We start from the raw sequence: 14,570 nt of genomic DNA, 5'->3' as shown, positions 1-14,570 counted from the left end.
TGTCTTGTTTTAACTCTCAACATCAGCAGCAGCCTGTCAGGACGCCTCACGTTACACGGTGGACCACAGATTGGCAGAATGAGAACGGAGACATCAGGACACCAGCTCCTCCTCAGGAGGCAAAACTCCTCTGACTCTTAGTAGTAGGTATATAATGTAAATCTCTAGTTGCACTTGCTCAATGTTACATCAACTATTAATAAAGTTTAGAATTACTTTGCCCACTTTCTGCACATGTTGCAGACATAAAAAAAAACATGAACGGTATGTGATCAGGACCTCGGGGACAACATGCTGTCATGGACGGATATCCAGCAGATGTCTATCTATCGAAGCTATTAACTTGTTTTTTATTGTCATGATTAATGGATTCATTGTTACGTCTTTGTAAATCTGAACGAAAAGCTCGTGACAGTTTCTTCAGGTTGCTTCTTTTGTCCAACCAACAGCACAAAACCCTAAGAAACACAGCAAATCCTCACATTTAAGAAATCCAAATAGTTGATGATTAGCTTTCTTTGGATCGCCTTGAATCATTGCAGCTTTAAAGCGATATTTAATTTTAAAGCTTCTACTGGCTGATACCAATAACGTGCTCATGTTAACATGTATGCATACATCGGTTAAATAAACGCTAATGAGAGTCTGAACATCTGATTTGAGTTTCCAAAATGAAAGTAAAAGCTCTGCGACGCAGTTTGCGGAACATGAGATTAAAACTACTTTGTTCCAGAGAACACAAAACCACCGTCCACTAATAAAATAACTCACAGTCACGGAACTGCTCCACGTCGTCGTCGAAGACGGCCTCCTTCAGGGCGCTCTTGTCGTACGTGCAGATGGTTTCTCCGTAGCCGTAAGGAGCGAACTCGCGGCCTCGTGGCCCGGAGAACGAGCGAGGCGACGGCGTGTTGAGCAGTGACGTCTTGTTGTCTAAGGCGGTGCGACCTCCTTCCACCATGTCTAAACCCAGACGGGCGTCAGAGCCGGGAGAGGACGCTACGCCCTCTCTTCCTGCCTGTTAGAGGGGAGGAAGGACAAATAGAGAGAGGGTTAATGTCATTATGGTTCGATGAAAAGTCGCCGTGAGCAGAACCGTTTGAGAAACCGCTCTGACTTACTGCATCGTCCCTCTTGCCCTCCTGCCTGATCGGCTCGTTCAGGTCCTCCTGGCTGCGGTAGCTGAAGCTCTGGATGGCCTCGGTGACGCCACGCAGCGAGCTGTAGATCTCCTCTGAGTTCATGTTCTCCGTGTCGTACTCCATCATGCTACCAGACGCACAAACACGGAGAGAAATACACATCAGGCGTATATGAGATGCATTTCTGGAGAAGATACACGGGCATGAATTTGTCTCGTCATCATGCAAAGAGTTTTGGCTTTTCACAGATTAGTTTTTAGAAAGGGAGAGGTCAGCTGTGAGAACATCTGATTGTCTGTGGGTTTTTTTTTATTTGGACACAATCAGTCACACTTTAGCGATGTGAGTTGATCATTCAGTCCGATTAGAGATGACACAGAAGAAAACTGAAAGATTTTGCTCAGCTGGGCTTTAAACAAAAGAAGATGTGTAACGGGACACGGATCGGGGTCTGGCTGCCTCGAGGGGAATAATCTCCTTTGTGTCTCAGCCCACCTCATTACCTGGGTGAATATGCTCTGCGCAGGACCCTGAGGGAGGGGGCAGCAGGGGTGGAGTGGGGCGGAGGAGGAGGAGGAGGGGCAGGGGGGTGCTTTGACAGTCCGTCGACACCCCAACCCCATAACCGACTGTTGCCACAGCGCAGCCGGGAGGGAAGGATGCACAGACAAGGAGGGAGAAGGGGCGAGGCGAGGAGGATGGAAAATGAACGACGAGGTGGAGACACGAAGATGAGACGAGAGAAGGGAAGAGGAGGAGGAAAACGACACGTGTGCAGAAAGAGAAAGAGACAAAAAAGAAACCAGTCTGAGCTTTAAGGTTGAGGGAAAGTGTTAATTTAGAGGAAGCAGAATCCCACAAAGTCAGCGTCACGTAAAAAATACAAATGTTCCACATCGTCTGACGTTTTTTCCGCACGTCTCCAAGTGAACTTCAGGGTCAAATAAGGTCATTACAGATCAGAAAGCTCCAGAATCTGTGTTTATGGGTTTCTGCTTAGACACGTGCCCCACGTGAATGAGCTGCTCAGATTTAGACTGTATTTAAAGGAGCAGTTCACCCAAAAGGGGTATTTCAGTCATTATCTTCTCACAATCATGACGATGGAAAGTCAGGTGACGTTTCGTAGTCCAGTGAAACATTTCTGGAGCTTCAACGTAAAACAGCATTACGACTGAAGTAGCTGGAGAATTGTTTGAAGTGTAAATAACGTCTTTTCTTTTTTTCTCCAGCTTCTTCAGTTGTTTTGGAGGACGCTGCAGTGCTGTTTCCATGGACTACAAAACCTCACCCGACTTTTGTATCAGCATGAGGGTGAATAGAAAATGTCTGAATTTCTGTTTTGGGTGAACTTCTCCTTTAAAGAACTGTAGTTATTATTAGTCCACTGTCCACATAACTTTGGCACAGAAGCAGTAAAAAAAAAAAGAAAAAAAAAAGGCCAAAACATGATGTAAGACGACATCAAACAGTCCGGTTATCAAACGTTTTACAGCACCAATTATGTCCGAGGCTGTAAAATCTTTATCAGGACGGTCGTGTTTGAAGAAAAGATCTCTCTGAGCAGCTCACTCGGTTTCATGCTCCCACTAACACGACTGTTCGTTAGTTCAACTACACATCATAGCAGCGGCAGTAGTATCGACAGGGTTAAACCACAGCCAGGCATTTGGACAGAACAGGAAATGTGTAGCAGAAGACAGTTTGACACCAGATTTGGTGATGCGCTACCTCGGGGACAGTCCTCCGTGGGAACAGTTTGTTGGGGAGGTGAGGGGGCTGGTTCTGCTGGAGGTGTGGCGTTGAGGCGTCCGACCGATGGTGTTGCTCGGAGACCCCTGGAAGAAAAGAAAAACAATGTGGGACAGAACTCAAGACCGGTTGAGGCTTGTGTCTTAAACTAATGACGCTTGTCTCGATCGCAGTGCTATCGAAGAATCACATCTCATATCTCATTTCCTATCATGTCTTCACAATAAAAGCCCCTGTTATTTAGTCATTTAAAAGCTTTTATTATGAAGAGTCATGAGAGAATTTAGTTGGATCACGCTCGCAGGTCTCTGATGAAATGCGTGGTGCTGCTCTGGGACCAGTTCAAGAACCAGTTCAGCACCTGAACCACTGTGTGCTTTGACTTACCACGCTGCTGCTGCTGGTGTTGCTGGAGTTCTTCAGGTGGTTGTGCAGCAGTTTGGTGGCTCCGTCCTGGAACGTTTTGGGCAGAGCTCCCAGCAGCATGGTGAACTCGGGCGTGTTGAGCTCAAACAGAGCGATCAGCACCACCTGGGCCGCCTGCAGGTACGAGCAGGAAGTTAGGATGGACGACACGACGGCTCAGACGGAGTGAAAAGTTCCCTGGTTTCAGAAGTACTTTGACCAACAGCTTCTTGATCAGAATGGTTTTAAAAATATAAAAACAGAACAGCACGTTTTGAAGAGGACCAATCCAGTTATTAATGGTGAACTTTAATAAAAGGTCAGAGCAATTCTGAAACGACAGAAACCAACATTTCACCTCCGCAGAGCACTTCTTGGTAGAACAACGATGCATTAAGCCTGTAGAGAGAAACTGTTAACAGGTGAGTGTCGGAAGCTGCATTCAGTGGAAGAACTAATGAAGGTCACAACTCTTTCAAGGACGCTGTTGTTTATCAGTGTTGCAACATGCAAGTGAGTAAAGATCAAACTTGAAGGGGGCTTAGACGGCACCAAGATGGTGATTTGGACTATCAGAAGGATTTAAACTGGACTAAAGAAAGAAACTAGAACCAAAATCTGCTAAAGTTGTGATATAAGCTACATTAAAAACCTTCAGCTGCTTTTCTTTCAAGCTACATTTCTCTCCTCTGCGTCGCACAGATGAAAATAAGTGTTGTCACTCTGTTGCCTTTTGGTGTGTATCTATATTTTGAGATTGCCAACAGAGTTTCCCATCATGCTCATGTGATGTAAATCTCTACAGTGAGCCGTGTTCGAGTCTGTACTCGTTTACATTCAGGTTAAAGTTCTTTAGCTACGAGCGGATCTTGTTTCCTGTTATCATGGATGTACTGACAACTATCATATCGATTTACTTTTATGCTAAAGTAAATTTAATGATTATTAAGTGAACTTTGAGGTTGTATGTTGCTTTAAACAAAAGGAAATTTAACAGAGGTGATAATGATGATTAATAATTAATTGATAAATCCCTGTTGAGAAAGTGACAACAAGCGATGGGCACAATGCATCGCAAAGTATCTTGTTATAAATACCGGCTTATCAAACAGATCAGAGTAAAATCCAAAATACTGGTGTCAGAAACTGTGTTTTTATTCAACACACAAACAGTTTGTGATTTAAAAAAAAATTAAAACCTTCCACACAAACTGATGTTATTAAATCTCAGCCGTTTTGTTTTTTATTCATGTAACTTGGTGTTTACTTTATGTTCTTGGAGCCTTATTGTAGCCTACAACACTTCTCTAATGGAGCACTTCCAACAAATTTCACTTTTTATTCACCTAATCTATCTGATCATGAGTATCTTTACTATAAATACAGTCATAACACTATTTTACAGGCCTGAGCTGAGCTACTTATTGAATCTGTCTTCTGGTACGGTAACAGATGTTAACAGCATGCAGGTATGCAGGTGGATGAGAGGTTGTTAAGGTGCGTCAGACAAACACGATGTGTTAGGCACTCAGAAGTAACACAACAGCATTCCTATCAATGTTGAGCATTAAAACCGACTTAGGGAAGTTCATTCAAACAAAGCAACAAGCATTTCCTGTCATCTGTAAAATAAATAAATATAAGGACTGAACCGAAGTCTTTTCTGGTTGCACATCAAGCTTCATCTAACAGGTGAGTCGTCGTTTTGCAAAGCACAGACTTGATTTTTTAAGGTTGTTACAGCAAAACAGCGCAGATGGTAGAGGTGAGTGAGAGATGCCACGCTTGAGTTTTCTCTGTCTCGAAGGTGTTGGTTAGGCACCGGGCAGGCGGGGCATTGCGTGCTCATCGTGTCGTGTTGTGATTGGCTGTCGGAGCGGGGCTCTACCTGCTTACACCTTTCTTCCTGGTTGCCCTCAGCGGACAGTAAGGCTGCAGTGCTGGACCTGCCAGCGAGCTCCTCGCTCACCCAGTTATGAAGGGTCTGGGGCACAGTGGCAAGGCAGAAGGGGGGGCGTTACATCATGACACAGGTCCTCCAACATCACACACGGAGGAACTTTCATCACAACCAGCACAAATCCTCCCAGATAACAGATCATTTATACTGACAAACGCCTCAGTTCAAATCTGCCCTCTTGGATTCACCATCAGCGTGTCTGGAGATCAGGCCCTGATTTTAAAAACTGAGTGATTTCGAAGAACAGCAGTGGAAAAACAAACAGAAGGGGACACAGAGGCGGAACATGTGACGGGAATCAGCTGGAGGGGGGGTGGGAGGGGGAGATAATGGACCGTTGACCCAAGGCCATCCACACACGGAGAGTGACTGTTATCAAAGTTTACAACTGCTGCTGAACAAACACTGAAGGCTGAAGAATTCAGATGACGGGAAAAAAGTGTCGAGGAATACAAGATGCCGCTGTCTGCCGAGTCTTTCCTCCGGTTAACCGTCCGGCGAGAACGTTGCCTTGTAGAGCGCAAATATATAATCTGACAATCTACTGATGACTCACATCTGAATCCTCACAGCTTGTTAAACGTGTCCAAGCAGTTAGCTCTGCAGTTATAATAGTTTAGTATAGAAATAAATTCCTACGCAGATAATCACCTGGTTCACCTGTGAGTGCACATGTTGTGGACATTCATGTTCACTGTGACATACGTGTGCTCTTGTTGACAGGAAGTGGACTGTTTACTCTGGTTGGTTACTTAGTTACAGAAAATACTATGAATGAGGCAGAGAAACATCGCCGCCCCTCACTGAAGCTTCTCGAATAACTAACGCCAGAGGAAGATGTTTCTGCCCCTCTTTTCCATCACTGCATTATCAATGTGCATTAATCAATATGGAATTACTCTACAAACTCAAATATATCAGAACACTCTGAGTTCATATTTGTCAGGATCTCCTCAGTTTCTGCCTGTCCAAACATAAACACACCTGCTGTTCATGTGTTCAAAAGCTGCGTTTTGAAACAGGTCATGAAAAAGTGTGATCATTACAATACTTTGATGAAGTGATTAAAACATTTAACTAGGTAAATAGTCATCTCTAACCTGTTACAGTACAAGGAATGACCTTCCCAACTCTACCAATCTGGGCCTACCTTCCTGACATCAGAACTTTTGGGCTCAGTGGTCCAGGTGATGATGCGAGACACGGCCAGGCGCGTCTCGCTGGAGTTGACGAAGTCCGTCGGGTCCATCTGTCGAGCCAGACACTCGATGTACTTCAAAATGGCCACCTTCACCTGAGGAGAGGCCGACAGACGTTCAGATACACGTTCTCAAGATGCATCCATCAACACCGACCGATCAAAATCATCCTCTCGTTTTAGTTTACCTTGAGATTGGGCGTCTGAGTCTGATCGACGATGAACCTCATCAGGATGTTGAACTGTTGGTCGAATGGGAACGAATCCCTGAAAAACAGAGAAAAGACACATTTGAACCTTTTCACTGACATCCGGCTGCTCCGCTGGAGGAAACTTCAACAGATATTGTTAACATGTCTTTCAAACAGATGCTGCAAACGGAATAATTGGAAAAATGAGTTCCCGTTAAAGGTTAAAGGAACTGTTCACCTAAAAATGAAAATGAAATTGCTGCAACATTCTCCCTTCAGTTATTGGAGCAGATATTGGATTTGTTTTATAACAGAAAAATATCAAGAAATGGCTCATCTGTCTCCAGAAGCCCCAAAGATCCCAAACTGATGTGAAAACTTCATTCACACCCTTTTTTTCTAAATGAAACCTTCATGTAGCTGCTCAGCTCACAGCGTTAGGGTGCCCCCTGTATGAAATGTGTAAATACAGCTTTTATAAGACATTTTATGTTATACTCAGTGTCCATTTCAGGTTTTTTTTAGGAGAACGCTGCAACACTTTTCTACTGTAAAGCTCCAGAAATGTTTTGTGGACAATCAGACTTCACCTGACTTTATGCCGGCATGGTGGTGAGTAAATAATGACTGATTCATCATTTTTGGTTGAACTGAAAAGCTCAAGTAGGAGTTAGTTTTCAGCTTATCACAACATAAAGTGTTTTAATTTGTCTAGAAATATAACGTGAGGATTGTGAGTTGCTAACTAAGACACAGAAGGACTAAAGGTTACTAAGGTTTACATCAATCTACACTAATTAAATACGCAGATTAATGGTAAACTAATGTCCAATAGAGTCTAATCTCTGCCCTTCCTGCCCTGTGACCTGTGACCTGGACGGCCCTGCCTGGATTACTGTCCACACCTTGTGATGTCCAGGGCCTTCTGGACTTTGGCCTGGACGGAGCCCAGCAGATCTGCCCCCATCTTCTTCAGCAGCTGAGTGAGCAGGACGAAGAGCCAGTCCTGCAGGTCCTCCCTGTGGACCGTGATGAAGTCCACCAGAGTCTCCAGGAACATGCTGAACACCTGAGGACAGTTCACACCATGATTAAGACACACTGCTTCATTTATCTTCAGTAAGATCAAACTGCTCTCAGTCAGATTTATGTTAATGTCTCTAGTAATAAATATAAAAAACACACTTACTCTCTGTTGTTAAATCCACAGCAAGGCAGACCATGCAACAAGAGACGCTATTAGTTTCAAGACAACTTCATTTCACATAACATGCTTTTGAACTCATCAATCGTTGTGGTGCTTCAGTTAATGCGGGTCATCTTCGTTACCTTGCTGTGTGGATCTGCAAACATCCTGGTGAAGATCTCACAGAGTCTCTTCAGCTCCACTCGGCTGCAGGGAAACAAGGAAAACAGGAAGTGAGTAAACACCAGCGTCCAAGAGTTGCTGGACGTCTCTTAAAACGAACATGCAACTTGTTTCCTTTTAAGAAAAATCTACTTTTCATTAATGACGTAGGAGACGAACTGAGACTGAGAGATACTGACTTGGAATATTATCTTTTAAATTGACAAACATCTTATGTGAGATTCATCAAACAATTCAAGCAGGAGCAAAACATTATTTATCTCTCTACAGTCACTAACATACATATTTTTTTCCAAAATAAGGTCCCATTAAAGGAAACTGGCAGACGAGTGACTTCGGCTCTCTATCACACAACAACAGAGGACTAACACTCGTTTCCACTCGTCCTGACCTCAGTATTCTTTGGCTCTTGAGGAGGTTCTGCAGGCCCAGCAGTCCCTCCTTCCTCTCTGACCAGTTGGAGCTGGCACAGTGGTTCAGGATCTCCGCCACGTCCTCCGTCTGCCGCAGGTAATGTGGGATGCCTCCGTTCCTGGAGCCGTACGAGCGCTCCGAGCAGGCGCTGGACGCGTCGCTGTTGGCGTCGTCGTCGGAGTACATCCCCGGGGATTCGTACCTCCGCCTCAGCGGCTTCCTCTGTGGGAGGAGGATGAAGGAGACGTAAGACTCACCGTAGGAAACCTAAATGTTTATGAACTCAACTCAGCCATGAGGGAAGAATCTATGACACGAGCTCGAGGCCGGTTGCATCAGGCAGCCATGCAGATGTCTCAACTAATGTGTATTTAATTTCAATCTGTTACTAAGTTTTGAGGGCATATTTCATTTCTTCAGTTACAGATTAAACACACTTTCTCTGGTTTTAAATAAACATGAAAAGCCAATCGAGCAGCGCCACATGGAAGCAAAGATCCAGACTACGAATGCAATGCACTTCAAACACTAGAGCCGATTAGATCTCATGATGAACACGTGTGAATAATGAGGTTCAACACATTAATATCACAGAAGCTTTGCTGGGGGACTGTAGATGCACACAACTGGGATGCGATGGACGTAAACAATCAAGGTTAAATCAATCAATCAACATAGATAAATAAAAATAGAAGGCGTTGGGGTGGAGGGACGCCATGAGCCAATATAATGAGGCAAAGCTGCATTATAGCTCTCTTGAACTTGATTAGTGTGTGACGGCGTGAAGATACGAAACAGTAAAAGGACCAACTACCTTATTCCTGGAGTCTCCTAACAGCTGAGATGGTAACAAAACAACCAAGAGGGAAAGAGGAGAGAGGGAAGGTTTAAAGTGGGAACAAAGTACAGTCCGTCTGCAGCAGAGGACAAAACTACACATTTCACATTTCAACTGATGCGTGTGAACGGCTGAGATACTCTCGAATAAAAGGTCAGAATAAAGGAACACGTGAACGTCTTGATTCAAGATTGATTATCGTTCTGCCCTCTCTGATTACATCCCTCCTGTAAAACACACCGATTGTGAAATAATTCTGCACCGACTCACCAGAGCATCAGCCACTGCTGCCTCCACCTCCGTGCCCGTGTTAAGGACCCTCATGGCGTTGACCGACGCCGAGATTCTCGCTTGGTGGATCAAACCGTATCGATCTAGACAGGAAGCGGGAATAGAAAAAAGGCAGAAGACGACGGTGAGTGAAGAATACCGATTAACTAAAAGTGTCCAGTGGAACTCACCTGATTGGACAGAAGCAAAGGACGCTTGTCTTACTTTTGGTACTTTAGGACACATTTAAATAGAAAGTAAAATACTGAAAATGAATGAGCCGAAAGATCACAAGGAGGGGAACAGTCGCAAGCCTCCAACCACCAGAAGCAAAATGAAAAGATGAAACAGGAGAAAAACCAAAATAGTTGATGATGATCAGGCTCTTCCATAAAAGCACAGGCATAAACTGAAGCCATTTCCTTCACAGATGATGGATATAAAACAGGTGCACCAAGAACACAAAATAAAAATGAAAAAACTGAGGCACAATTCACACAATTCTACAGATGACAAGTGGAAACTAAGTAAAAGTCGCCTGTAAATCACAATTCCACGAAACTGAAAAGTACAGCGGATGACAAAATGTTTCCCTTCACATGCTAAACAAAAACAACTTCTTACCTTTCCTGTTCGCTAAAATACTGAATAAAAAGCTCAAAAATACTCTAAAGTCATGAAAAGATGGATTCTGACATCACTAAAACACAACCACTGACACATGCTGGTTCAGTTCTGCCTCTAACAGGGTGGGAGTTTGTCGGGAGAGGGCGGCGGGGTGAACCGGGGGGGACCGGGAGGTCTGGACATGCAGGTCACCTGACTGGCTGTGGGGGTCGGCTGTGGAGAGAGCGCTGGTTGAACGGGAGTGACGTCGGGAGGCTGCAGGGGACAGCAGAGGTAGGCCACATCCGGACCGGGGTGTTAGTGACAGACAGGACTGACCGGTACCACTCAGGACCCATTTTCACACTGCGGCACCGACCGTCACGCATCACTCGTTTCATTTTGTGTGGATTGATTTTTACACAAACGTCACAAATAGATGCGTTTCTGATGAATCAAACATCACAGCATGTTTATAATTAAGACTCATCGATGTCCAGTTTTTTGGACCTGATAACAAAACTAGGGAGTGAGAAATGTTGATCTGTCACATGTGGTTATCAAACACTTTGGAAACTGTTTTCTGCACTGTGTTCTTTAAAATCAAGTTTTTAAATCAGCTGATATCGATTTCTCTGTGAGCCAGAATCAGCTGATGATATCAGTCAACCGATACGTTGGCTGGGCTCCACTTTATTACTGTCTTTTGATCGATTTACGTGATTATGATTTAGCTTTACTTTGACTTTTGCAGTGTGAAAAAGGTCACAACTAGATGAATCACAAGTGGATATACAGGTACAGAACATCAGACAGTCACAATACCCCCCAAACTGGGGACGCTTAAAAAAAAATATAACAAAAAAATTACAATTATTTAAGAAAACAACAAGAAAAAAAGGAAAATTGAAGCTTCTGCTACGTCGTCCTCTGTGTCATCCACAATCTAATAATAGCAAACATCATGACAATTTTACAGAGATTAATTCAGGAAAAAAAAAATCAAACCTTCCAAAATAAATGAACATTTGAAGATGAACTTATTACATCTTTAAAAAAACAAACAAACAAGAAACCAAAACAAAAGGCCCTAACAAACTTCAGACGAGGAGTCAGTGCATGCACAGAGAGAGAGAGACGGGCAGATGCAGCATCATGGCCATAAGACAACACCAACAACAGGAGGGAGGCTCGTGTTAGCATCAGGAAAAGACTGTTCTGTCCAGGACTCTCGCTGGGAGACGAGGTCCAGACGGCTTTTAGCTCAGCGGTACTCACCGAGAGGAGCGAAGCCCCGAGCGGGGCTGGTGTCGCGGCTGCTCTCGCGACTGGTGTCACGACTGCAGCCCTGACTCATGCTGGGACGGGGAATGCGGCTCCGGGCTAGCGTGCGGTAGGGAAGAGCAGCAGGAAGAAGAGCTTTACCACACAGGCTGGCTGTCAGGACAACAAGTTAGGTGGGAATGTCAGTCAGCATTCATGGGAGCAAATGTGGGTCAAGAACGAGGGAAAGAAGAAGAGCGGAGGTGATGAGAGAAGGAGTGTTGGATGAGACGAACATCAAACTGGTGACTTTGTCTTTCTTAAAATGTTTCTTATGGTGGCTCTAAAATGAAGTTGGTATTTAGGAGAAAACACTTTGAGGTTGTTAAAATCAAAATACTTTACTGACTAGAACACATATTTGTCCAACAGGTCACGAGACGTTGTGTGTATCAGAGAAAACAAAATAGAAAAGATCATGTAGGGTTTCATTTTCATTTAGGGCGCAAAATAATTTTTTGGGGCAACCCTGCAAGTACTCGTTCAGAACTTGATCTGGACAAAAAATGTGAAAAAGATAAACAGACAGATCGACTGCCATCGTTATCCAGGAGCCCTGTTTAAACTAGGGCCAAATTATAAAGGGGAAAAACTGATGATAAGTAGATGAAGAAGAAATGAAAATGAAGAGGAGAAAGTTTCAGAACAGAAAGAAGCAGAAGCAAAACGCTGTGTGAGTGAGTCGGTCAAACAGCAAACTGCTAGTGAAGGTTAGACTGGAGCAACTCAAGCTTCTGTTAACGTGTGAAACCCCTAAAAAACAGGATTACAGGCACATTTAGATACTTAGATATTAAGAAAGTAGCACAACATGAACAGTATTTTCTCTTATCACAGAAATATTCAACATTTCTTCTCTTTAGTGACACATTAAAAGATACAAAAAGCAGCTGAAACCATCAGTTAAACTCTGACGAAAGAGGGAACGGAAGCTGAATCAGACTATCAGGAGAAAGTGACTCGTCTACATCAACCTACAGATCAGATTTCTGTCCTATGCAAACCACGTTATTGAACGCTAATGGCGATGACTAACAAACAGGAACAATTTCAGCAGTTTCAACCTCAGTTTCACGTAAGAAAAAACAACTACAACACCGCTCAAATGTTTACGTCAAGACAAAAACTATCCCTGAACACAGACACTGTTATCTTTGTCACCTGAGGACGAAACAGGAACATAAAAATTATCGCTTCCTCTGGAGGTGAAGATAGAAAAGTGTGTTATAACCCTCCATCACCAGTCATGACACAGCAGACAGACTGAAGTCCTGCAGGACTACAGGAGCTGGTTTACTAAAGATCATCTTGTGTGAGCACCGCGTGCCGGAGCTCCGGTCTTACCGAGGCCCAGTCGGCTGGGGCTGGTCTCGCGGCTGCAGCCCTGGCTGCGAGGGATCCTGCTGCGCTTGTCGGCTGGCGTGGTGGAGGCCGACACCGTGGCGCGAGGGATCCGGCCGTAGCTGCTGTGGCCGAGCAGCTTTCCTGGAGAGCTGGAGCGACTGCCGGCTGTCGGGAGAGAGAAGAGAAGCGAACACAAGCACCGTGGTTAGACATCACGTCTCAGAGAGGCTGAGACACTGGCCGGGGTCCAAACTATAAAGGTCCCATATTTTGTCTATCTTGGATGTCTACTAGAGCATTTTCATACTTCCACAGTACAGGACGCTGCAGGGATGATGTGTTTTTTGTAGGTTGTGGTTCCCTCGACAAAAAGCCTGGAGGATTTTCCTGATTTTGGTTTATTGCAGGACTTAAACGTCTCCACCACTAAGCTTCTTACTTCACAACAGTTTTTTTTTTTTTACATACTTCACTGTAAATTAATCCATCTACAAGTTGTAAAGAACTAGAGTTGAATCATTTGCAACTAAAGTCGACCTGAGAAGACAGACTGGTGAGTCGATGAACGTCCATGTTCGGCGTGAAGATTCAAAAACTCATCGACTTCAAGACGAGGGAACAGGAGGTGTGAAGATACTAACTGATTTCTGGGTTTCAGGACTTCAGCACTTCATTTATACAGTATATCACCTGCTTTAATATCCAAAAAGAAAAGGAAGAAAAGGAAATCTCACTCTCTACAATTCACTCTCTACCTTTGTGTGTTTAATGAATTCAGTTATATTTAAAAGGTGGATCTCAGTGATCAAACACAGGTGGAGGCAAACAGAACTTCAAATTAGATTCTGAATGAACAAATACAGATGTGACAGCATTGACACACACACACAGGGTGAAGTGGGGAGCTTGAGCCACAGTCTAACTGGGGAAGACATTTACTGTTGCACCAGTCACCAATGGGAACAAACAACTCTTAAAAACAGTGAAAACAAAGACTACAGAGACAACAAAATGACGGTAAACATCTCCGACTCCGACAGCTTCTCAAACTGCAGGGAGGTGAAATAAAATTATGAGCGTGACGAGTGGAGCATGCTGCTAAACAAACATGGAAGTGCTAAAAAGAAAAGACGTGCAAAGCTCTGTGTGCTACTGGGGGGGCGGTGCTGAGGGATGAGGCGTCTGCTGTGTGATTGGATGAAGCTGAGGCCTTACCACTGATGGGATTGGCTGATCTGGATCCTGGGTGATGGAAGCAAGAGGCAGGACAGGGTGGAGATCGAGAACGGTCAAAATGAGACAGAAGGGGGTTATGTTTTATTGAGTTTACCCAGCATGCACTCTTGGACAGCTGTGGACATGTTATTTCAGGAAAATACAGAAACACACACACATACACACACGCTTGTATACTTAAAACACATGCACGTATTTGCACAAATACACAAGATTTGTGAGAGACTGGAGGTTGTTGTCAGGGTGCTGCAGCGGATGAGAAACGTCACACACACAGAGAAGAACATCGAGTATGATCTCAAAGCTGATGCGGACAAAGATCATACTGAAACATGAGCGTGACACTCAAAGCTGTGTGATGCTGAACGTGTGATGAGTGAAGTGTGTATACATACGCTGGGACTGGGAGACAACTTTGGCACGACTGCGCCCCCTGCTGTCCACCACCGAGGTGCTGGCCCCGCCCACGCTGCCCGAGCTCTGTCTCCGGGTACGAACGCGACCTGGACGACAAGGAGAGGC

At 44.4% G+C, this 14,570-nt stretch overlaps 1 protein-coding gene and 1 long non-coding RNA gene across 37 annotated transcripts in view; one reads left to right on the top strand and one right to left on the bottom strand.

Moving 5' to 3' along the window:
* Window positions 1-14,570, bottom strand: part of clasp1a (cytoplasmic linker associated protein 1a) — an 80,900-nt gene that overhangs the window by 7,581 nt on the left and 58,749 nt on the right. For 5 of the 35 annotated variants that reach the window (XM_037109828.1, XM_037109819.1, XM_037109821.1 and 2 more), the window contains 18 exons: window positions 14,444-14,551; window positions 14,028-14,054; window positions 12,813-12,977; window positions 11,424-11,582; window positions 10,359-10,421; window positions 9,540-9,643; window positions 9,246-9,269; window positions 8,409-8,653; window positions 7,978-8,041; window positions 7,838-7,840; window positions 7,554-7,717; window positions 6,646-6,724; window positions 6,410-6,553; window positions 3,282-3,434; window positions 2,874-2,980; window positions 1,646-1,771; window positions 1,122-1,269; window positions 772-1,018 (listed from right to left, as the gene is read on the bottom strand). In XM_037109828.1, coding sequence (XP_036965723.1) covers window positions 772-1,018; window positions 1,122-1,269; window positions 1,646-1,771; window positions 2,874-2,980; window positions 3,282-3,434; window positions 6,410-6,553; window positions 6,646-6,724; window positions 7,554-7,717; window positions 7,838-7,840; window positions 7,978-8,041; window positions 8,409-8,653; window positions 9,246-9,269; window positions 9,540-9,643; window positions 10,359-10,421; window positions 11,424-11,582; window positions 12,813-12,977; window positions 14,028-14,054; window positions 14,444-14,551 — 2,130 coding nt within the window. The remainder of the gene's footprint in view (window positions 1-771; window positions 1,019-1,121; window positions 1,270-1,645; window positions 1,772-2,873; window positions 2,981-3,281; window positions 3,435-6,409; window positions 6,554-6,645; window positions 6,725-7,553; window positions 7,718-7,837; window positions 7,841-7,977; window positions 8,042-8,408; window positions 8,654-9,245; window positions 9,270-9,539; window positions 9,644-10,358; window positions 10,422-11,423; window positions 11,583-12,812; window positions 12,978-14,027; window positions 14,055-14,443; window positions 14,552-14,570) is intronic. The other 30 variants (XM_037109846.1, XM_037109852.1, XM_037109853.1 and 27 more) reach the window with 20 other exon arrangements.
* On the top strand, window positions 7,629-8,460 carry LOC119025854. 2 transcript variants are annotated; one of them, XR_005076936.1, is made up of 3 exons: window positions 7,629-7,767; window positions 7,859-8,067; window positions 8,320-8,460. It is a non-coding gene; the product is annotated as an uncharacterized LOC119025854 (long non-coding RNA). The 2 variants fall into 2 exon arrangements; XR_005076937.1 differs by having other exon boundaries at window positions 7,642-7,767; window positions 7,955-8,067.

The sequence above is a fragment of the Acanthopagrus latus genome, chromosome 9 (genome assembly GCF_904848185.1).
Source record: "Acanthopagrus latus isolate v.2019 chromosome 9, fAcaLat1.1, whole genome shotgun sequence".
In the NCBI taxonomy this organism is placed as follows: domain Eukaryota; kingdom Metazoa; phylum Chordata; class Actinopteri; order Spariformes; family Sparidae; genus Acanthopagrus; species Acanthopagrus latus.
Note: the sequence above shows the minus strand (reverse complement) of the source record. Positions and strands in the feature narration are given on the sequence as shown.